The sequence below is a fragment of the Petaurus breviceps genome, unplaced genomic scaffold, assembly GCF_028583685.1.
Source record: "Petaurus breviceps papuanus isolate PSGF00001 unplaced genomic scaffold, PetGlider_PUasm1.0 90762, whole genome shotgun sequence".
NCBI classification, from domain to species: Eukaryota; Metazoa; Chordata; class Mammalia; order Diprotodontia; family Petauridae; genus Petaurus; species Petaurus breviceps.
The window spans coordinates 10,234,062-10,256,766 of NW_027187339.1; the positions used below are offsets into that span (position 1 = coordinate 10,234,062).

The window sequence follows — 22,705 nt, forward strand, 5'->3', positions numbered from 1 at the left end:
AAAATGGTCCCCCCAGTAAAGAGGTAGTAGGTATGAAAGTGGAACCCATTTGGTAGAGTGGATTGAGATTTGAGATTTGGAGTGAGGAAGACCTGGATTTGAATCCTGCCTCTGATACTAGTTTAATGACTGGGCAAGTCACTTACACCTTCTGGGCCTCACTTTCCTTATTTGTAAGATGGGGTCTTACACTAGATGACCTCTAAGGTCCCTTCCAGTTCCAAATTTCTGATCCTTTGAGTATCTCCTCTGCCTCCTAGTCTTCAGCTATATCATTGGCTAAGAAGCAAAATCTGTGTCATGGGAAGGGTTAGCCAGGTAAGGATATGGTATTGAAGAGGAAGGTGAGGTTTGAATAAATCTACAACTAGAAATTTTTTTACATGAAGCAAAAATAATTTTGGGGGGGAGTGGGCAGGACAGAGAATCAGTTTAGCCCTTACCCCTTTAAGGGCTGGGAAAGAAAATGGGCCTGGAAGAGGGGCTCTCTATCAGGGGTGGGGGTAGCTGCAGCAGATTTGCTAGTTGAGGTCTGGGGATGATGGTTACTAAGGAAGAAGGCAAAGGAGCTGTTTAGGGGAGAGGTGAGCTCCCCATCCCAAGTTAGTGGCTTGGGGTGAAGCCCTCTTGACCCTATGTAATTATAGCTAGGATTATAGGCTTAGGGTTTCTAGAGATCATGTCCAATCTCGTTTTGCACGTGAAGAGACTTGGAGGATAGGCTGAATGGATGAGAACATCAAAATGAGAAGACCGGAGGAACATGATGGTTTGTTTTCATGGATTGGAGGGCTGTCATCAGAAGGAGGGGTTAGAGAGTCCTAACTCTGGAGCTGGAAGGAGCTCTGGAGCTAGAAGGCCATTTACGGCAACATCCGCACTTTACAGATGAGGAAACTGAGGCGAGAGAGAGGAAGTGATATGCCCAGAGTCACATGGATAGTGAGTTTCAGAGGCAGGCTTTGAAGCCAGGTCCTACAGGATTGCCAAACCAGTGCTCTTTCTTGTACCATTCTTGATTAGATTTGTTTTGTTTGGTCCAAGAGTGAAGACCTAGAAGCCATGATGGGTGGAACTTGTAAAAAGGTAAATTTAAGCTTGATGCAAGGGGGTGGGGGTGAGGGGAAGGGGAACTTCCTAACAGAGCTATCTGAAAATGGAATGACCACCCTTAGAAGTCTTCAAGCGGAGTCTGAATGGCCACTTGTTAAGTGGCTGTTTGTGGGGATTCTTTTTCCAGATATGGTTGCTGAAATCCTTTCCAAATTTGAAATTCTGTGGACTGCTATCCCACATGTCCTCAAGGAAGTGAAGGATCCAGCATCCAACTGGAGCTTGGACAGAAAGTCTTGAAAACTCCTCAATGGAAGAATAGTTTTTGGTTGGTCTCTCACCCCACCTCCCAATTCTGCCATTTTTCTGGCTACCTCTCACCTGGGACTTGCTGTGTCTCAGCAGTGAAGCTAGCAGGCGATTGGCTTCCCCTTGGACACCCGCATGCTCCTTGGCCTCACACCACTGCACTAGTCGGTTCAACAGAGCTGGGTCCTGCCCAAGGGTTTCGGCAGCTTCCACTGGCAAGGCAAAGACTATGAGTTATAGGTGACTCAGGGCATCAAGGATGATACCAAAAGCTATCCCTGGGGATGTATCTCAGGTGCTTCAGCATCCCAGACTACTGGTACCCTCTGGCTTGGTAGACAGTTTCTACTCGTGCTGTATTTCCCTGGCCCAAAAGAGAGAGCCAGGAGTTGAAGCCAAAGCTGTATGTTCCCATCCATATTCCTGCTACTAAAGAGAGGCCAAAGAACTTGACTTTTCCTCATTCTCCTCATCTTCCTCCCTTACTTCCCACTCAACCCCACTGCTCATCTGCCAGACTAATGAATTTACACTAGATAATAAAATTAACTAATTTAACAGGAATTTGTTAAGAGACACATGTTGGGGGAGGTTAATGTTCCCCTGCCAAGTTAATTAAGGTCAATGGCTGCTCCGAGTAAGTAAAATATGAGGCGATTAAAGTGGGAAGACTGTTTGTTTCTTGCTGGGTTTGGAGGAGTTCAACTTTGAGACAGATTTGGGTGACATCTGGTGGGATTCTTTACTAAGAAGTGGTTGGTTTTGATATTGGCTGGGAATACTCCAATCGGTATTTGGGGGTGAAGTTGAGGCAGAGTATCATGCCTTCCATTTACAATTCCCCCAAGGGGTTGGCTATTCTTATGCACTGAAGGCATGCCTAATTTCTTGCTTGTAGCTATATTAATACCACAAGCCTCTTGGGCTGAATGACAGTTTTAATGCATCTGGAGACCTGCCCCTCATTAATGCTTCCATATTCCCTTAAGAAAAGAGGTCACACAGTGGCCTTCTGGATGTAGAAAATTCCCAGAAAGGATAACCAGCCCAGGCTTGGATACTTGACCCACTGGTTTTGTTATTCCCTTTGATGACTTTTGGAATGGAGGGGAGCTGAGACTACACTCCCCCTCCTTCCTTGTACAAGGTCAGGAGCCAGTGGTGTTCAGCTGCTGTCTACCTTGGCCATCCATCAACATTCGAAGTGTGCCCAGGAGTTTGAACTGTACTGGAGGCATCTCGGACCTCAGCAACATCTGGATACGCTTGGCCACACCTTCTTCTAGCATCTGTACTTTGTTGATCACTGAAAATGAGAATAAAAGGGAGAGATTGCAACATGCTTCCTTACCACAATCTGTTTCCCTCAGAACTTTCTAAATTGGACTTTCTCATTCTTATAGTTATTGAAAGCTCACTTTGGCCTGCAGGGCTTCAGTCTATGCAACATCCAGGTTGGGCCCCTCCTGAGCACAGCTGTGGTGGGGAAGAGTAGTGCTTAATGTAAGAAACCTTTATTAAGTCTCTACTATGTGCCAAGCCAGCTAGATGACTCAGTGGATAGAGATTGGGCCTGGAGACAGGAAGACGTGAGTTCAAATCTGGCCTCAGACACTGTGACCCTGGGCAAGTCACTTAACCTCTGTTTGCCTTCATGCACTGTAGAAGGAAATGGCAAACTACTCCAATATCCTTGACAAGAAAACTACATACGGGGCCCCCAAGAGCCAGACATAACTAAAAAAAAATGATTAAACAACGACAATGTGCCAGGCATGTTGGCACAGTAAAGAGAAAGTTTGGCTCGAGGTCAGAAAGCCCCAAATAAGACTCATACTGTGATTCTGGGCAACTTAATTCTCAGTGCCCCAGGCAACTCTCTGAGGTTATAAGGAGCTCTCTTCTCTGATAGAATCACAGGTTTAAAAAAAAAAAAGTGCTAGGCATGGCACTGGACTAGAACAAAAAAATAAAATAAATCAGGCCCTGCCCTTGTGGAATTTATATTCTAGAGGAGGAAAACAACATATGCAGAGACGCATATATACACACACGTGTACGTGGACCTCTTGTTGTTCAATCATTTCAGTTGGGTCTGGCTCTTTGTGACCCTATTTGGAATTTTCTTGCAAAGACACTGGAATGATTTGCCATTTCCTTCTCTAGCTCGTTTTACAGTTCAGGAAGCTGAAGCAGAGGTTAAGTGATTTGCCCAGGGTCATACAGCTACTATATGAGGTCAAATTTGAACTCGAGTATCCTTGACTACAAGTTCAGTGCTCTGTCTGCTGTACCACCTAATGACCCTACATATACATATATTCATGTATAAAAGCATTTGGGGATTAATCGAGCACCAAAAGCTAAAGGGTCTAGAAAGGTCTATTATAGTAGGAGGGTGGTACTTGAGCCTTAGAAGGAAGTAGGGGTTTCGAGAAGCCATAGTGAGAAGGGAAAGCATCCTGGGCATCTGGGACAGCTTGCAGAGTGTTTTATGTATATTCTATTTGATCCTCATAATGACCTTTTGAGGTCTATACTCTCCTTATCAGCCCCATTTTACAGATGGGGAGACTGAGGCATGACTAGTAAGTATTTGAGGGAGGATTTGATCTTGGGTCTTCCTGACTCCAAATCCCTTACCCCATCTATTGTGTCACCCAACTGCTAAGACACAGAATGTTTGGGATCAAAAGGAAGCAAACATTCATCTCCCTCATTTTACAGTTGAGGAAGCAGATATCAGAGAAGTATAGAGAGTTGGCCAAGGTCACACAGAAAGTCAGTGGTCAGAATGGGGAGCTGTGAAATGTTCTCTGTTGCTGTGCATGTGTGTGACCTCTCGACATTGTGAAATCTCTGAGCAAAGGGTCTCTCTTCCAGCTCTCCCCTCAGCCTCCCAAGGCTCAGTATGGGGTGAAGCACACAGCTACCTGGCTAGCTCTTTCTGGTCCCATTTTTAGAGCCCCTATTGTCCAGAGCCCAGGTGTTTCCTTCCTGGCTGCCCCCGGTTTTGTCTTAGCCCTTGTCCTTTTCCTGGAGAATCAGCATTAAATGGAATTTCTCTCCAAGGGCTCCTAAGATCCCCAGGACTGAGTGAAGAGCGGAGACCAACTACTAATGATCTTGTTTGCTTTATTCTTTGGTCCTTCGGGACCACAGCTGGAACCTGGTTCTTTCCATTGCAGCCCAGCATCCCTAGGTGGCTGCTTTGGAGCTGTTCACTGGCCTTTTGATCAATGAAAAGCACTTCTTGTGGGCCTCTGTCAGCCTCCAAATGTATCTAATTGATTTAATTTTATTCTCAATTCAACTCCCTTTCTGTGTGAAGCTTTTATCTCTTACCCTTTCAAAGAGAGGTGGGGGTGTGGGGAAGGCCGTGCAGATTCAAAGCCTAGGGCTGAATCCAGGGCTCAGCAGGGGCTCTCCTGCTGATACTTTTCTGGTTTTGATGTTTGTTGTTAAGGTGAAACCCAGAAAGGCACCCCAGTCTTGGGAGTGGGGTGGGGTGAATGGCTTTCCTCTCCTCCTTCCTTCCCTCCCTCCCTACTCTTCTAAGTGACTCACAGCTGTTGTGCTAGTTGGCTTCTTTTTTTTTTTTTTAATTTCCAGGTCCTGTAATTTTTTTTTCTGGGCATCCTGTGGAAATTGAGAGATTTCTGTTCTCCTCCCTTCCTTTCCCCTCTGCTGACTGTGTCCTGCCAGGCAGTGTTGGGGTGTGGGGGTGTGGGGGCGGGGGAGGGATGTGTGGGTGGAACACAGCAAAGTTTCTCTCTTTCCAAGGAATCTCAGCTGTTTCCTGAACCCAGGATCCTCTCTGCCTACCCATGGCCCTCCAGAGGCTTGTGTATGGCCACTTGCCAGGTACTCATTCGAAGCATCTGCCCGATATTATTGCCAGCCGTTCTTCCTACCTCCACCTCCGACACTCAACTCTTTTTGGTCCATCATGCACACCATTGCCATTTGATTTTCCCCTTAGCACACCTAATCACATCTCTCCATGGCTCCAAGGCCTTCAAAGGCTTCCTGCTGCCTCTTGAATGAAGTTCAAACTCCTGACATTCAGGATACTCAATGCTTTCTGCCAACTGGTACCTCTCATGTACTTTGTGCTTGCGTACTTGCTTCCCTGGGACATTTCCCTGCCTCCTTGCCTTTGCTCATGCTGTTTTATCTGCCCTCACCCTCCTGTCAGCCTCTTGAAATCCTAACTTTCATCAAAGGCCAAGTTGCTGCTTCCTCTGGGAAATCCTCCCTTATCTACCCATTCCCGCTTCGGAATTTGCATAGCATTACAGTGTAGACTCCTTTTGAATTATAGCTACATATGGATGCCATATACCCCTTTTTAGATTGTAAGCTCCTCGAGGGCTGGGACAGTGTCTTCTCTAACATTTGTATCTTCCCCAGTTGCTAGCCCAGTGCCTCTTAATATGGTAGGCAGATACTAAGTGTTGGTTGAAATTGGAGAACTTTCACTGGTAGGAGGGAGATGTATAAGAGCTCAGGGTAAGGGACTCCTTTCCACCCCACCCAGCCAACAGAGGCAGGCAGCTCTGGTCCACTGGGAGCCAAGAGGCTGGGTTCCCTGCTCTGTACTGGGGAAGTCACTCAATCTCTTTGGAAACAGCCTATTTCTTTCTCATCTCTTAGAGACAATCACAGGGGTGGCTAGGTGGCCCAGTGAATAAAGCACCAGCTCTGTACTCAGGAGGACCTGAGTTCAAATCCAGCCTCAGACACTCAACACAAAATTAGCCGTGTGACCTTGGGCAAGTCACTTAACACCAATTGCCCTACTTCCCCCTCCAAAAGAAAGCAAAAAAGGAAGAGAGAGATAATCACAGGTGTCCAAACCAGCCCACAGGCCTGCACTGAGGACCTCAAAAAAACAGTGAGTGGGGAAATCACTTTGAAAACATCTAAAGATGTCTATGCAAAAATGAGGTGGTTCCTGTTTCTGTGCAGCCTCTTAATATGGAAGGATAGTTCCAGGACTCCATCAGATAGGATGATATCTTAAAGTACCTAGCATGGTGCCTGCTACACAGTGGGCACTTTATCCATGCTTGTTCCCTGCCCTCCCTCCCTCTATCACGTGGGGAGGGGGAGCTTGGCTTACAGGTTAGGCTGGAGCCCAGGGCTGGGAGTGCAGAGGAACTCGATCCCAATATTGGCTTAGATACTTATGTGCTTTGAGATCCTGAGCAAGTCACTCAGACTCTCAGTCTTAGTTTTGTAATCCCCTAAAATGGGGATGATAACATTTGCCCTACCAACCTCACAGGAATATTAGGAGAAAAGGGCTATGCAAATCTTTTTTATTGTTAGTTTATTTGTTCTTTTGGAGGGGGGAAGGAATTGGGGTTAAGTGACTTGCCCAAGGTCACACAGCTAGTAAGTGTCAAGTGTCTGAGGCCAGATTAGAACTCAGGTCCTCCTGACTTCAGGGTGGGTGCTCTATTCGCTGCACCACCTAGCTGCCCCCCCTTATGCCAATCTTAAATGACTATATTAACAGTATAGGTACAGGGTATAGGACTGAGGCATTTGAGGTCTGTAACTACAGTTTATGCCTTCCACATTGCTCCTTTTCCCATCAAGGTTGTGATATATCGTGGATTGGCATAAGAAATTAAATGGGAATTTGGGGGGAGTTTCGCAGAAGCTGCAGATGACAGTTCAGATGCCATAGAGCCTATGACCAAATACTTAACCCACATTTCACAATAAGGTACTGTGTCAGTCACCCCATAAAAGAAAACGAAAAAAATTCAGACTTCTGGTACAAAGGAAGGGCCAAAATTCTTACACAGATTTTCCAAATTGTAGGGGTGCCATGACCTAACCCTCATGATGTGGAAGGTATAGCTGCAAATGCATGATCTTAAAGAGCTGAAGAGTCTTTAGAGCCCAAACACTTTATTTTAGGGGGAAACTGAAGCAAGAGACTCAAGGAAGCTCTAAAGGAGAAAGGTTTGAGTCTAAAAGGTCCAGAATCTGGCCAAGATTGGGATATCTTCTAGTTTACCTATGTTCTTTCTAATATATGGTATCTGGAAGGAACACCATACTTTAGTTATGGGAGACTCCAGGAAGAACATCACCTCCTGGGTCCTGGAGGCCGCACCTCCCCTCAGGCAGCCCCAGATGACATTTGCTTTCTTAGCTGCCATGTTATGCTCTTGGGTCTCCTCATGGGGAGTGGGGGGTGGCTAGTTTCTCTGCCTAAACATCAGGCTGGCCCAGCAGCAGGTGACATAATAAGACCGAAATCCTCACTGTCGGCATTGACTTTGGAAGATCCATTGTTTTGGGTGAAGGAGAACGAGCAGGATCTGGAATCGGAGGATATGAGTCCAAATCCTCTGTGATATTCCCAGTGTGACCTAGGACAAGATACTTTGTCTCCTTGGGTGTCAGTGTCCTCAACTGTAAAATGGGGATAGATAGGCCCCAAGGTGTCTGCAGGTTCTAGGTCTATAATCTCAGAGCAGGCAGTTGCCTCTGTGGGATCTGGCCTCCTTGTCATCATCTCCCCAAAGACCACATAGTCTTTGAAACCAGAAAAAAAGATTTAGTTCTTACTACTTTGCTGACCTCTCCCCATTCTCCTCCTTCCCCCCCCCCCACTTTTGCCAAAGCACTGAATGGGTGGTATAGGTAGGAGGAAGGACAGAGGGGGTGAGGGAAACAAAGAAGGGAAAGCAAGAGACACTATGAAGCCTCAAAATTCTTCCATTAGAAATTCATTCCTTTGGGTTAAATATAAATACTCCTGGGGAGAGCAATAAACTAAACTTTTATCAGTTTTTAGCTCTGAAGTATTACAAGGCTGAAACAAACTCTGATGATAATGCTGCAATACTTTCATGTGGATAAAGCCCAGGACTTAAGAGCTGACACTATGAAGCCTCAAAATTCTTCCATTAGAAATTCATTCCTTCGGGTTAAATGTAAATACTCCTGGGGAGAGCAATATACTAAACTTTTATCAGTTTTTAGCTCTTCATGTGGATAAAGCCCAGGACTTAAGAGCTAGAAAGAGCTCCACTGAAGTCCCTAGTTGTGTGATCCTGGACAATTCGCCCCTCCGAACCTCAGTTTCCTTATCTGTAAAATGGAGGTGATAACTTCTCCATCACAGAGCTGTTGTAAGGCTCCAACGAGAGGGACATTTGTGAAGTGCTCCGCAGGCCTGCATAAATGCTAGACATGGCCTCATTTGGCTCTCATGGCCCCCCCCAGTAAAGGTGCGTTGTGTGGTGACTTCGTTCTGATTTGCAGCCCTGGCTTCCAGCCTGCCGGTCTTTGACGGCCCGTCTGGTGCAGGTGTGTGTCTTTGAGTTTTGCACTGCCCGACGGGGAAGGCTCCCTACCGGGGATGGCGAGGTTGCGGAGGGCACTGAGGGCTGCGTGCTGCACTGCCACGTCACCACTGTCCACATGCTTTTCCAGGACCTCCAGGAGTTGGTGCACCACACCCAGTTGTACCATCTTCACACAGTTGCTGTCTGCAAGAGGAGAGGAGCTAATGAGAGCCAACCAATAAACATTTATTAATGTATGTCAGGCACTATGCCAAGGGCTTGAAATGCAAAAAAGGCAAAAGACTGCCTGTCCTCAAGGATCTCGCAATTTAATGAGGGAAATGGTAGGTAAACAGATATGTACAGACAATTTGTGTACAGGACAAGTAGGGAATTAAGAGAGGGGAGGCACTCAAATTAAGAGGGGGTGGGAAATGTTTCCTCGTAACTGCCATTTCTTCCTCCCTGTCAGACACAACAGTCGAATTCAACACATATTTATTAACTTCTCCCTTTTCCTGGACGCAGTATGTAGTGCGAAGTGCTTGGAGAAATATAAAAAATGGATAAGACATCTCTACCCTCATGAAGCTTACAGTTTAGTAAGGGGATATTATCAGAGTTCCATGACAAGGAACCAAAGTCCTTTTACCTTGGACACACTCCATTCTCCTTGAAGGGATGCTAGGATTGTCTTCAGGGAACATAATTCCCTAGTCACTTCCCAGCTATTTTCTTACCTCAATAACCATGTTATAATAACTACATCCTCATCTCCTATCCTCCCCCACCCTCTACTTACCATGGGACTCAGTTTCTTCATCTGTATAATGGGAAGATTGAGTCAGACTTCTAAGGTCCCTCAGCTCTGTCATTTTTTACTCCTTACCTCTGTCACAGGTACCAAATAATTATTTCTAAAATGCAGGTCTCCCATTTTCTGCCCAAGAGCCATCACTGGATACCTCTTGCCTCTAGGATCAAATATGAACTCCTCTGTTTGGCATTTGGTGTAGCTCTGGGCCCCAGAAACTGTTCATGACCCTGGGCAAGTTAAACTCTGTCTGTCTCAGTTGCCTTTAAATAGGCTCTCCCCCATACCTGGGATCCTCTGCCTTCTCACCTCTGCCTCTTGCAAACCCCAGTGTATTCCAAGGCTCAATTCTAGGGCCATCTCCTTCTTCAAGAGACCATTGGTACTCTGCCCCAATTACTACTTACTTTCAAAAATATGTCTTATGTATACTAACCTGTGAACATATATCCTTCTAATAGAGTGTGTGTTCCATGAGAGCAGGGGTTGTATTTTATTGCTAGTAACCAGCACAGTACCAGACACTTAGCGGTCAGTCCCTCATTAAGTGTTTATGAGTTTATGATCTCTTTTCCTTGGAGCCCAAAAGTCAGGAGTCTTTGGGCAGCCTTACCATTCCTGGCAAAGTTGGCAACAGCGAGGGCACCTGTCAGTTGCAACTGGATATTTGGGGACATAAGCCAGCTGCTGATCCTCTGGTAGATGAGGCCCGTTCCATTAGCAAACAGCTTCTGCATAGACTCATCTGCAAAGGGTAGAGATGACAGAGAGAAGGAGATGTAGGAGCTGCAGCCAGCTGGCTGGAAGATCTGAGAGCTGGGGAAGGGCCTGTTCTCATGCTCTAAATTCCCAGACTGAGAGAGGGGGGTGGCAAGGAGAGGAGGCACAGGGTTTATTTCACGGGAGAGGCCTTTTATCCCTTGATTATCACTGTACCTATAAACTGACTATCAGAATCTCAACTTCCTATCTGCTTGCTTTCTTTAAAAAAAAATCCATCCAGGGGGCATCTAGGTGGCGCAGTGAATAGAGCACCGGCCCTGGAGTCAGGAGGACCTGAGTTCAAATCCAGCCTCAGACACTTAACACTTACTAGCTATGTGACCTTGGGCAAGTCACTTAACCCCAATTGCTCTGCCTTCCCCCTTCCAAAAAGACAAAAAAAAAATCCTCCCATTCATTTCTATTAAATGATTTTAAACTTACTATTGAACGTCAAAACTACTGCTTAATAACTATTTCTATGTAAACTGATGATAATTTCAATGAGTAAAATGTCACAATTTTCCAAATACTGCCTCTAAGTCTTCATCAGGATTCTTAATTTGTCTACCACTTCTCATTTACTTTTTAAAAATTTTAATTAAGGAGCGGCCAGGTAGCACAGCGAGTAAGAGCACCGGCTCCAGTGTTGAGAAGACCTGGAGATCGAATCCCGGGCTCAGACACTTAGCACCCACCCAGAAACACCTGGCCGTGTAACCTTGAGCAAGTTACTTAACCCCGATTGCTTAAAAAAAAATTTTTTTTAAATTAAATTTTCAGTTCCAGATATTCTTCCTTACCTTCTTTCTCCCTCGACACATTGAGAAGGCAAGCAGAATAAAGCTCATTGCAATATATATAGTCATACAAAACAAAATTCCCATTGCTTCCTCTCATTTAACAACCCAGAGGAAGGTTATTAATACTACATTGTAGACCCAATAAAGTTTCTTAATTCTCTATCAAGGATTGTTTAACCTTAGATAAGAACTGTTAGCACTAGTAGAGGTCTATATGTTTTGGAAACACTAATTTGGTGGAAAGAACTCTGGCCAGAGAGCTAGGAGATATGGGATTTAGTACTACTTCTGCCCCCAAACTTACCCAATGCCTGGGCAGATCATGTTACTTCCCTAGGTTTCCATTTTTAATTTTTATTTTTTAAAGCAATTGGGGTTAAGTAACTTGCTCAAGGTTACACGGCCAGTTATTTCTGGGTGTGGTGCTAAGTATCTGAGCCCGGATTCGATCCCCAGGTCATCCCAACACTGGGGCCAGTGCTCTTACTCACTGAGCCACCTGGCCGCCCCTTCTAGGTCTCCATTTTTGCATCTGTTAAATGGGCATAATAATATCTGCTCTTCTTCCCTCACAGATATGTTGAGAAGAACAAAGAGATGGCTGCTTTTAAGAGTAGAAAGCACCACACAAAACAAGATGAATTTATTACCGTTATTATAATAGATGACTGAGACTCTGGGAAGTATGACAATTGAAAATTTCTGAAAACAGTTTCTGGATAAATTGATCTATTTTATTAACTACATCTAAAAGCAGTCAATAAAACAGGCTCATTGTTCCCCTTGGTGAAGCCTGTCAAACCTTTGATATTTATAAAGTTTTTTGAAAGGGAGGTGAACCTGAGGATGGAAATCAACTCTGACTGGAATATTCTAATGAAAGGTGGGCTTATTCTAATGAGTGTTTTGGCATACATAACACGGAGCACCCAGTCAAAGAGATTTAATATCCATATCACCCATCTGACAAAAATGAGAATCCACATTTTCCCAGACTTTTCTGATAAACACAAAGAGCCAGAATCCACCCATTCACCTAAACTTCGAATTTCTTTATACTCTTTGATTAGCCTTCCTGGCTGGGTAAGTCTTGCCCAAGATTTCCCACAATAGTTGATTTCTGGTGAGGAAGTGGAAAACACTTTAGTCTCAATTCAATAATTGGTTATTAATATAGAATATAGAAAAAATGTATTTTTCTTAAAGGCAAAGAAAGAGCAGATGTGGAAAAGCCATTGTGTTGGGATGTGAGACAGTGAATCTTGTGTAGTTAAGAAATCAGCATCCTCCTTCCTAGGACTAAGGGAATTGGAAGGAAAACCTCCATATGAGGGCATAGGTCTGGAATATTGGGGGCCATGGGCAAGGGATATTACAGAATCAGAATGTCAGTGCTGAAGGGGTTCTTGGGGTCATTTAGTCTACCCCTCTCCAATCTCCCCATTTTACAGGCAAGGAAGCCTAAACTCAGAGACGTAGAGAAACTTGCCCAAGGTTACATAGTAAATCAATGGATGAAGTCAGGGCTGGAATCTAGGTTTCTTGATCTCCACAGCTCTTTCTATCACACTACTTTTTAAAAATAATATTTTGTTTTTTCCAATTACATGTAAAAACAATTTTTAACATTCATTTTTTAAATAATATTTTGAGTTCCAAATTTTCTTCCTCCCGCCTTCCACTCATCCCTCCCTAAGACAGTGAACAATCTGGCACAGTTTATATATGTGCAATCATGTAAAACCTATTTCCATATTAGATTGCATCACACTTTTTGTCCACTTTCTTTGGAAGTCAGATTCTTTGCTTTAGTAGGAAGACAGTAGCTAAATGGTTTAACAGAGGTAAATGGTGGAAGGGTTTTTTTTTTTTTCATGGGGCTGTAGAGACAAGCACCTAAGTTGTTTATCACTTGCTGTTGTTGCTGTCCTGTCTGTTCCAAGTCCATTGGTGACCTTATCCAAGCCTCATTTAGCTGAGTAGACTCCCTCCTAGAATAGTCTTGCAGAAGGTAAAACCCAAGGATAACGAATGATTTTTCTCCTACTGGGTTTGAATAAAGCAAATCCTGAACCATTCTTAAGGGCAGTATTAGTCAGACTCATTTTCATTTTCCTCCGACTGGGGAAAGATCAGGGCTCAAGGAGGTGTTGGAGCTATCCAAGGTTTCCTTTGGCAAAACTATGAAATCATGGAAGTCTTTGTCCTGCTTTTCTCTCTTCACCTTTCTTAGAATTCTCCCAGACCCCAGTCTCTTCTTTTAGGGAAGTAAGGGATTCAATAAGTTTGTTCACATTGAAAAATAAGGACTTAAAAGGCTATATGTTTTTGTTGTTGTTTGGAGGGAGGGAACCTGGAGAAGGCATGGACCATGGAGATGGTAATATTGAACCCAAAGGAATAAATCTCATGCTCCACCCTGAGTAGGAAGACAATGGGAGTGGGAAAGGGGGATCTTTTGGAGGCTGTCCCTGCCTAAAGCAGCTAGCTTGGGTCAAACTTGAGAAGAGCCTGGCAGTGGGGACCTTATGCACTCTATTGTGTTTGAATGTGTATAGGGGAAGAAATAATCTGCAGATTCCCAAGAGTGGAATCTGACCCAGAAACAGAGCGGAGTTTACAAAGTGACATGTGTGCCATCAGCAGATGGCTTCTCCCAATTCCCTGACTGGGGGTGGGGAGAGTATGGTGTGGAAACCTGGGCTCCTATGCCTTCTTGCAAGCCTGCACCTGGCCCCATGCCTTACCTCCCAGGAGCAGAGAGATGACAAGGTCTGAGATGGTCTTCAGGATGCCTGTAGCTTCAACCTCTGGGCTGTCCTGGACCCTCTGCAGGATCTCCACAAGGGCACTCTGAACATCTGCTTCCACCAGCTGCACTTTCAGGGAATCTGCAGAGGTCATATGAGGTTTTATTTGTTGGGGGGTGGGGAGGTAGAAGGGGAGAGAGTATAGAGTAGAGGAAAGAGATGTCATTGGGAGGAATCAGACAGTCCAGAGGACTTCTTAGCTGGTCAGCAGATAATGGAGATAATTGGGAACGAAGCCAGTGAAGTATCAGAGAACTGATTACCCAAGAGTTTTCTGTGAACTCTTTTCTTGAGGTGAATCCTCATCTTTCAAATTCCAGTCTCACTTCTTTCTTCCCTCATAGAACTACTGCCTTAAAGTGTAGTATGCTTACATAACTCAGGGGTGGGGTACCTGTGGTTTTGAGGCCACATGTAGCCCTCTAGGTCCTCAATTGTGGCCCTTTGACTGAATCCAAACTGGAGTCTGTCAACTTAAAAAAAAAAAACTGATAACTGTATTTTGATATATTTGGTTTTCTTTTTAATCCTATTTATTTTATTCATTTAAAAACATTATTCTGGGAAGGGATCTCTAGGTTTTCCTAGACTGCTAATTAGGTCCATGACCTCAAGACAGGTTAAGGGATCCTCCTCTAAGATAATACAAATTTCAACATAAAAGAAATAAGAACATATAAGTTGTGAGCTAAGCTTAGGCAATTGCTTGAACAGAGCATTTTTTTTTTTGGTGTCATACATATAGTGGCATCTTAATCTTTCATCAGTACTCCTCTTTTATGGATATTCCCCATTGACCTTGGAAACATTTACATTCCTGGGCTCCAAAGCTCTTTTCCAGTAGAGGCAGTCATGGTCATACATGGATGCTCTGGGTCTCACCATTCTCTGCCAGCAGCTGTAGGATCTCAGTGATGATCTCCAGTCTCTCCTGGTTCTCAGCCCTCCTTAGCTGCCTCACCAGCTCCTCTGCTGCATTGGTCTTGCTGAGGGCCTCCTTAGCTGTCTCTGGGGAGAGAAAATTGAGAGGTCCTGTAACTAGTTGGCACATTTTCAATGAGTCACAGATATGAAACACATCCTGATAATGCTACAACATTAGAAGATCAGAACTGACCTCCCAAGTCAGCTCCATGATTCTTCCAGCACAGAAGTCTATTTCTGAAGAATACCATGATATATTCCAGAGGGTTAACTAGGGTTAGGTAATATATGGAGATGCTTAGAGCATAAATACAGGGTGGTGTAGCAAATGACACACAGAATTTATCTTATTTATGTTTATGTCTTTTGTTTTGATGTAACATTTATTTCTAGATAAATCTCTTCTTTTCCCACCCGGAGATCCATACTAACAAAGGACACTTCAAATACTGTTTTATAAGTTCTCAAGAGAGGTGGTTGGCATGATAGTAGAGAACTAGCCTTGAAGACAGGAAGATTTGGGTCCTAATCCTGCCTCTGACACATCCTGACTGTGTAATTGTAGAAAAGTCACTTAATTTCTCAATGTTCTAGGAAGATCTAGAACAACAATAATAACTAACATTAATATAGCACTTTAAGGTTTGCTAAGTGCTTTATAAACATTACCCCAGTTTATCTTTATAGCAAGTAAACCCCAGGAATTTTGTACTGTTATCTTCTTCATTTTATAGATGAGGAAACCATGGCAGATAGAGATTATAGTTATCTCTTCTACATTGTGGGGGCTAGGGGTGTGGTGCCCCCCATAATCTGGAAAAGCCACGTAAATTTTTTTGGCTCTTGTTTCATATCAAAGAAGAAATCCAAATTATTGTGGCATTAAAATATAAAATATGTTGATATCATATAATACCATATGTATATTTTATACATTTGGGTGTTTCTAAACCTTTTCTGTGTCATTTGCTGGCTTTCACGTGTTGTCTGTGGTTTCTACAAAGCTCCCCGCAAATTTCATTTAATTTCTTATAACAACCCTCCATATATCAAAACTGTGATAGGGAAAGTAATGATGTAGAAGGGATAACTGTAAATGACTTGCTCAAGGTCACATAGCTAGCAAGTGTCTGAAGCTGGATTTGAACTTATCTTCCTGATTCCACATCCAGTACTCTATCCATGGCTCTATCTCTAAGACTATAGAGTATGGCTTCAAAGTATAGACTTTAAGACTATAACTTGCAGAGAAGGTACAAACCCACATTGATAAAGTGAGTTTTTCCACTTGGACGTTCTCTATATCATGAAATCGCAGGTACCTTCCCTGTTCCCTATAATGCAAAAAAATTTAATGCCGAAAGAATCCCACATATTCCAGATACTTGTTTTCTGGTAAATCAACCAGCCGATTCCACCAGTAGCCAATATCCTATAAGGTGTAGCATTTTTGTATCTATTTGTTGCTTTGCCTGGTGCTTGCCCAAGAAGGAAGGGAGCTTTATAGCCTCCCTGGGCAGCCATTCCACTGCATTTCAGGCACTTCCATGTTCAAACTCTGATATTCCTTTGTTTGATTGCAATCTGCTGTCATTCCACTCTCTTTGTCTTGCATCTCTTGACCTTATTCTTGTTCTCACCATAACTTTATCATCAACCTCTCAGTTCTCTCCCAGGCCATTACCTCCTACAATGGCTACATTCGCCTCTTTTCCCCATCTTGACTATTTGATGAAGCAATTCAACTCTTCATTATCTTCTTCTCTAAAGCACCTTGAATCCCCCTTATCCTATCACTGATCTTGTCCTACCAAGCCTCAATCTTGAATTAGCATCCCCCCCCCTTGCCTTTGCTTCTACTTGTGCTGCTGAAAAAAACTGAAGAAAATCATGAAACTAAGCTCAGTGGATCCATTGCAAATTTATGTTACCTAATCTCTAATGGACCCTCGCTGTGGCAAGGCTATCCTGTTACATCTCTCTAATCAATGCAGTATCCCACTTATCACAGCATCTTTTTCAAACTTTTTCATTCCTATTCAAGCCTCCTATGGTCCCCCCTCCTCCTTACCCTCCTCTCAGCTCAGAACCTTGCTCAGAATATTTTACTGAAAAAAATGAGACAGTTCTCTGAGAGCTTTCTCTTCTCCTTCCTCATCTCATCCTACTCAGATGCCTTCTGCCACTATCTCCTCTTTTGTCCCTGTTTCATATGAAGAGTGGGCCCTTCTCTTTCCAAGGCATGATCTTTTATATGCATAAATGCTGACATTCCATCCCCTCTTCTCCAGCAGATTGCACTCTCTATTTCCCCCACTTCCCTCCTTGTTTCTTGTTTCTCTCTTTCTACTGGCTGCTTCTCTACTGCCTTCAAACATGTTCATGTTTCTTCCATCCTCAAAAATCCCTCCTCTGATTCATTCACAACAGCTAGCTGTTCTTGTGTATCTTTCCACCTTTCCATGGCTAATCTCCCTGGGAAGGCCATCTAAAATTGATGTGTCCACTTCCTTTCTTCTCACTGTCTTCTTAAGTCTCTGGAGTCTGGTTTCTAACCTCATCATTCAATAGAAACCCCTCTTTCCAAAGTCACCAATGATCTCTTAACTGTCAGATCTAATGGCCTTTTCTCAGTCATCATCCTTCTTGACCTCTCTGTAGCCTTAGACAATGTCAATCACTCTCTTCTTGATATTTCACTATAGGTTTTGATGATGTTATTCTCTCCTGGTTCCCCTTCTACCTATCTGACTGTTCCTTTTCAGTCTCCTTGGCTGGATCTTCATCCAGATTATTCCTACTAATCATATCTACCCTTAAAGCTCTGTCCAGGGCCCCCCTCTTTTCTCTCTCTGTACTACTTTGCAAAACAAACCTATCAGCTCCCATGGATTCAAGTATCATCTCTCTATATATATGATTCTCAAATCTATTTGTCCAGCCCTAACCTCTCTCCTGACTCCATCTTTAACTGCCTATTGGACATCTTCAACTGGATTCCTTTAGACATCTTAAACCCACTTGTCCAAAATTGAACTCAATATCTTTCTCCCTCAAACCCTCCCTTCTCCCCAACTTCTTTCTTACTCTTGAGGGTACCACTATCTTCCCAATCACTCAGACTTGTAACTTAGTTGTCAGTCTTGACTCCTAATTCTCTCCACCCCCATATTCAATCACTTGCCAAGTCTTTCTATTTCTACCTTCCTAATATCCATCCAATATGCCCCCTTCTTTCCTCTGACACTGCCAGCACCATTTTATAGGCCCTCATCACCTCGCACTTGGACCAATACAATGATCTCATTGGTCTCTCTGCCTCATCTCTCCCCAGTCCCATCCATCCTCTACTCAGCTGTCAAATTGATCTTTCTAAAGCACAGGTCTGACAGTATTGTCTCCCTAATTCAGTAAATCTCAGTGGTTCCTTTGATCCCCAGGATCAAATTATAAAATTCTGTGGAGGAAAGAGGGATAGTGGTTGATTCTGACCCTAGAATAGGAAGATCCCCACACCTTACCCAAGTCTGCCAAATTACACAGGGCCAACAGGTCCACCCGCACAAGTGGTTCACTTTCTGGGAAGTCAGATAGGATCTTCACCAGCAAGGAGATCACTCCATCCTTGACTAGTTCCTCCTGAAGTTCCTCTGGAAGACACAATTATAAAATAAAGATTTGTAAAAAAAATCATTCATATTTGGAGCAGAAATTAATATTCTGCCCAAACTCCTGTCTTCCCTCCCCCAAGGCTCTGTTGATAGTTGATCATCAAGTATTTATTAAACACTTACTATGTTCCAGGCATTGTTCTAGGTTCTGGAGATAGAATGATAAAGAATTAAATAATCCCTAGTCTCAAGGAACACACCTTCATGCTACCTATGAACTCCATAGTTAGCCTACAACCACCATAGACTATTTATATACTCTCTTATAACCCCAACAGTCTGTCTATAGTGATTCTTTGGGAATTCTTATAGTAGTAGCCCTTGAACTATGAAAACATTCCTGTGTTTTGGAGTTCCGGGAATTAAGGAACTCACTGAGATAACCCAGTAGTGTTACTGGGATAGACTCAGTGTCATCAGGAGCCTTGTTTCAACTAAGTGGGAAAACAGATGTCCTTATTCCTTAAAATGTTCCTGTTCACATCTGACACTTTTCCAGGAAAGGGAAAGGAGGATGGCATGGGGGTAAGCAAAGATAATAAAGACATCATCTAGTCTAGGTGGCTTGTTTGGTTTCCTCAGGAATCGATCTTCAAAACATCAAGGGTTATGGCTTTTGTACATCACAGTGCTTATTAATAGCATTCATAATTAATTAAAATTATATATTATATAATCATAATTCGATCATACAATAATTATGTAATATATAATTTAGATGCTATATTATAAATTAAATAATTAAATTTAATTCTATATCTAAATTATATATTATATAATTATAATATAATTAAATTATAGTATATAATATATGATTTATGAATTATAAATAAACTCATTAATAGCATTAATAACACATTAATAGCATAGCATATCATAGTGCTTATTCATCAATAAGCATGGTAACTATGTGCCAAACTCTGTACTAAGCACTGGGGATGTAAAGATAAAAAAAAAAACCATCCCTGTCCTCAGTGAGCTTATATTCTAATTGGGAAGACATATCTATTCAGTTATGTATAAGACATATATAAATCAAATACAAAATAACATTGGGGTGAAGGTACTAAAAACTGGCAATGGAGGTAGAGAGATGGACCAAGAAAAGTCTCATGTAGAATGTGGATCTTAAGCTGATTCTAATGTCCGTAAAATGGCATCATGGAGGGTCATTCATGTGTATCTTTGAGGAGAAAGAGACATAGCACTCAAATAAGAAGGATTAGGGAAAAGCAGAATCAAACAGCAGTATCCTCACCTGATACATTTTAAGGGCTCAGATCAAAACTTTTTCATGGAAGGTGTGTAGCTCTTTTATTAAGGAAGACATGCTACTGGATATTAGCTAGTCACGAATTTCAGATTAGTCTCTAATCTGTGGACCAACTACTTCAGGCACAGGTAACTCTGATAATTGTGTATTGATTTAGAATTCATCCCTTGCCTGAATGGTTTTCTTTTCTGAATTGATCATGCCAGAGGTGCTCACAGTGGAGAAGTTGTGACTATTTAGAGTGATAGAACCTTAGAAGTCATAGGGATCTTGGAAACTTGTTTATTTCAGAGTGGTCAGAATCATAGTATTTTGCCTGGAGAAGTGAAGACTTGCCATGCAATGAGGTGGTGGGTTTGGAATACAGAATGATGGGTTGATTCAAGTGCTTGACAAGCTGTTAAACATGGAAGAAAAATTGGGTTTGTTCTGATTGGCCCCAGAGAAGAACTAGGAACAAGAGAAAATTTTTAGACCCAAAGCACAAGGAGAAAAAATGCCAAAAAAGAATGAGGATGATCCCAAAGTGGAATGTGTTGTCTTGGGTGGGGGGCTCCTGAGCTCTTCAAGCAGAGGCTGGATGCCCATCTGTCAGGGATACTAGAGAAAGAGTTACTGTATTGAGTTCTTTACCAATACAAGAACTGCTATACTTTTGTACGTATAAGTCTTTTTCTTATTTCTATGATCTTTGGGGAGGGGGTAGTATAGACTTAGTATTGTTATTGCTGGGTCAAAGGGTATGCATAGTATAGTAACTTTTGGTACCTAGATCCGTACTTGCCTTACAGAATGACTGGACCAGGTCACAGCTCTACCCACAATACATCAATGTGCCAGTATGCCTAGTTTAAGAGGCATAAACAGGTACACAGGCAGTCTCTTTTATAACCCCCTTCAGTTGGCTGGAATCTCTTGCCCATAACCATGACCCCTCTCTTCTTCTGATGCCAATGCTATTCAAGAACAAAAAGCTCCTCAGCCCCTTCTGGGATATGGAACTCCCACATTTTGAATTCTCTGCATGGGAACACAGTCCTCAAGGACAGACACTCTGCATTTATCATCTGGTGCACAAATCCAGCCCATTTTGCTCAATAGTTCTATTTTTATCTAAAGTCAGAGGGCAATTTCTTACTGCCAGCCACCCTTCTGTTGGCAATGAGAGAAAGCTTTTTGTAAATATCAAATGCTGTATAAATATGAAGAAATGTTCACAAATAGCTCTTCCTTCCAAAGGACCAGCTGCTAAAAGGTAGGCCAGGTTTGGGAAACCAAAGTTAGGTCAGTGATTTGGATGCAATGGACCACGTTCCCACAGGTGACCTGAGGCTATTGTTCTCCTAGTCTGACATCCGTCTGGCTGCTGTCAAATGCCACCTGTCAGGGGCTGAGCTCACTCCCAAGTGGCAGACAGCTCTCCACATGGCACTGGAGATTGAGGACCAGCAGCAGCTTAGAGGGAAGGAGTTTTCCCTTGCCAAACTTTGTACTTACTGTTTCCATAACAGATGCGCCCAATGGCCCTCCCAGCGTGGAGCAGCAGATCTTGGTCAGAGCTTTCCAGATGGGGCAGCAGAGCAGACACCAGGCCAGCGTCAATGCAGGGCTGCTTTAACTCCTCTGCAGACACAGGAAAGCAAGATTAAGGATAGTGCATGGGAAACAAAGGAGCTGAATATAAAATGGCATGGCTGGCAAGTGCCTTAGGGAATGGTCGGTTTTATGGACTGTGGGAAGAAGGGAAGGTTGAGTTCAGGAGCTCAGGGTAAATTAATACATTGAGTAAGGGAAGCCCAAACAATAATTTAAGGTGAAATCTGGCTAAAATGAATGCAATGGGAGGGGTGTGTGGGTGTACATGTGTGTGTATGTGTATGTGCGTATAAGATTAGAGCTAGGATTTGGCCTTCGGGGTAAAGGAAGATATATGGAGAAATTATAGCTTTGGGTATTAAGAGGGGAATGGGGTTGCCTTCAGTAATGGTGTGTGCATTGTGGGTCTACATACTAGTTCTGGTTATTTTTCATTATGTCACTATTAATTATATTGATGGACTGCCCACTGTCACAAGTAGCTCTAAATCTCACAGCAGTCAGTCCCCTCCTCACAAAGCGTGGGTAAAGATGATCAATCATGTTGGTTTGCTGTACACCCTGAGGGGCCATCCTGTCCAGAATCTCCTGACACCCCAAATACCCACTCTGGTGAGTAGGTGTTAGTTGCTAGGAAGTGGGAGGCAGGAAGTTTGATGAGGCCACTTGATTTAAGTTGGGGAGGGGAATGAGGGAAGAAGAAGGTGCCACAGAAAGAGGAAAAGGGGAATTCTAGGATTCTGAGACAAGAGATCAAAGACATGAAAGACAAATTCCTCTGATATTATAATTTTGCCCAAACTAGCTGTAGAAATGGCATAGAGTCCAATAGTTTGAGTTTATATAGACAGATGGATGACTGCCACTGAGAACACAGACAAAGTCTCTAGAAGGCTAAGCTATGGAGGGGTATCCAGAGGCCATAGGCTGGGTTCTACTCCTGGGAAATTGCTAAGAGGTCAGGATTTCCAGAGTGCCTTGGAATATTTACCACGAAGTTCTTAGAGGGAAACCCTACCCTGGGTAAGGAAGACAGCTAGAAACTCTAGGGAGCCTCCTGGAAATGGTGATAGATGAGAAAACCTTTTTCTGCCCGAGGTTTTCCTGCTTCCTTTACTGTTTGATTGTCATGAGATGGTCTTTGATTATACATTTTAGTCCTTAATTTTTTTTGGCTAATGGCAAAACCCATACAGAATCACGCCAGCTGAGGCCCTCTATGATCTATCCCCTATGCATTAATTCAGCCACATCTCTTCATTCCTTCTTTACACATACTCTGCACTCCGGCCAAATGATCATTTCCTGAATGTTCCTCAAATTTTACCAGCTCCATGTCTTTGCTTACTATTTGCTTTCCTGTGTCCAGAATTCCTG

General features: G+C 43.2%; 1 protein-coding gene across 1 annotated transcript in view; it reads right to left on the reverse strand.

The window, feature by feature from the left end:
* The window catches only part of LOC138146455 (rap1 GTPase-GDP dissociation stimulator 1-like), a 73,882-nt gene that overhangs the window by 6,136 nt on the left and 45,041 nt on the right, over positions 1-22,705 (reverse strand). The window contains exons 4-11 of the mRNA XM_069068387.1: positions 21,230-21,355; positions 18,310-18,438; positions 14,747-14,872; positions 13,802-13,945; positions 10,103-10,234; positions 8,745-8,879; positions 2,543-2,668; positions 1,435-1,574 (exon numbers count right to left, since the gene is read on the reverse strand). Coding sequence (XP_068924488.1) covers positions 1,435-1,574; positions 2,543-2,668; positions 8,745-8,879; positions 10,103-10,234; positions 13,802-13,945; positions 14,747-14,872; positions 18,310-18,438; positions 21,230-21,355 — 1,058 coding nt within the window. The remainder of the gene's footprint in view (positions 1-1,434; positions 1,575-2,542; positions 2,669-8,744; positions 8,880-10,102; positions 10,235-13,801; positions 13,946-14,746; positions 14,873-18,309; positions 18,439-21,229; positions 21,356-22,705) is intronic.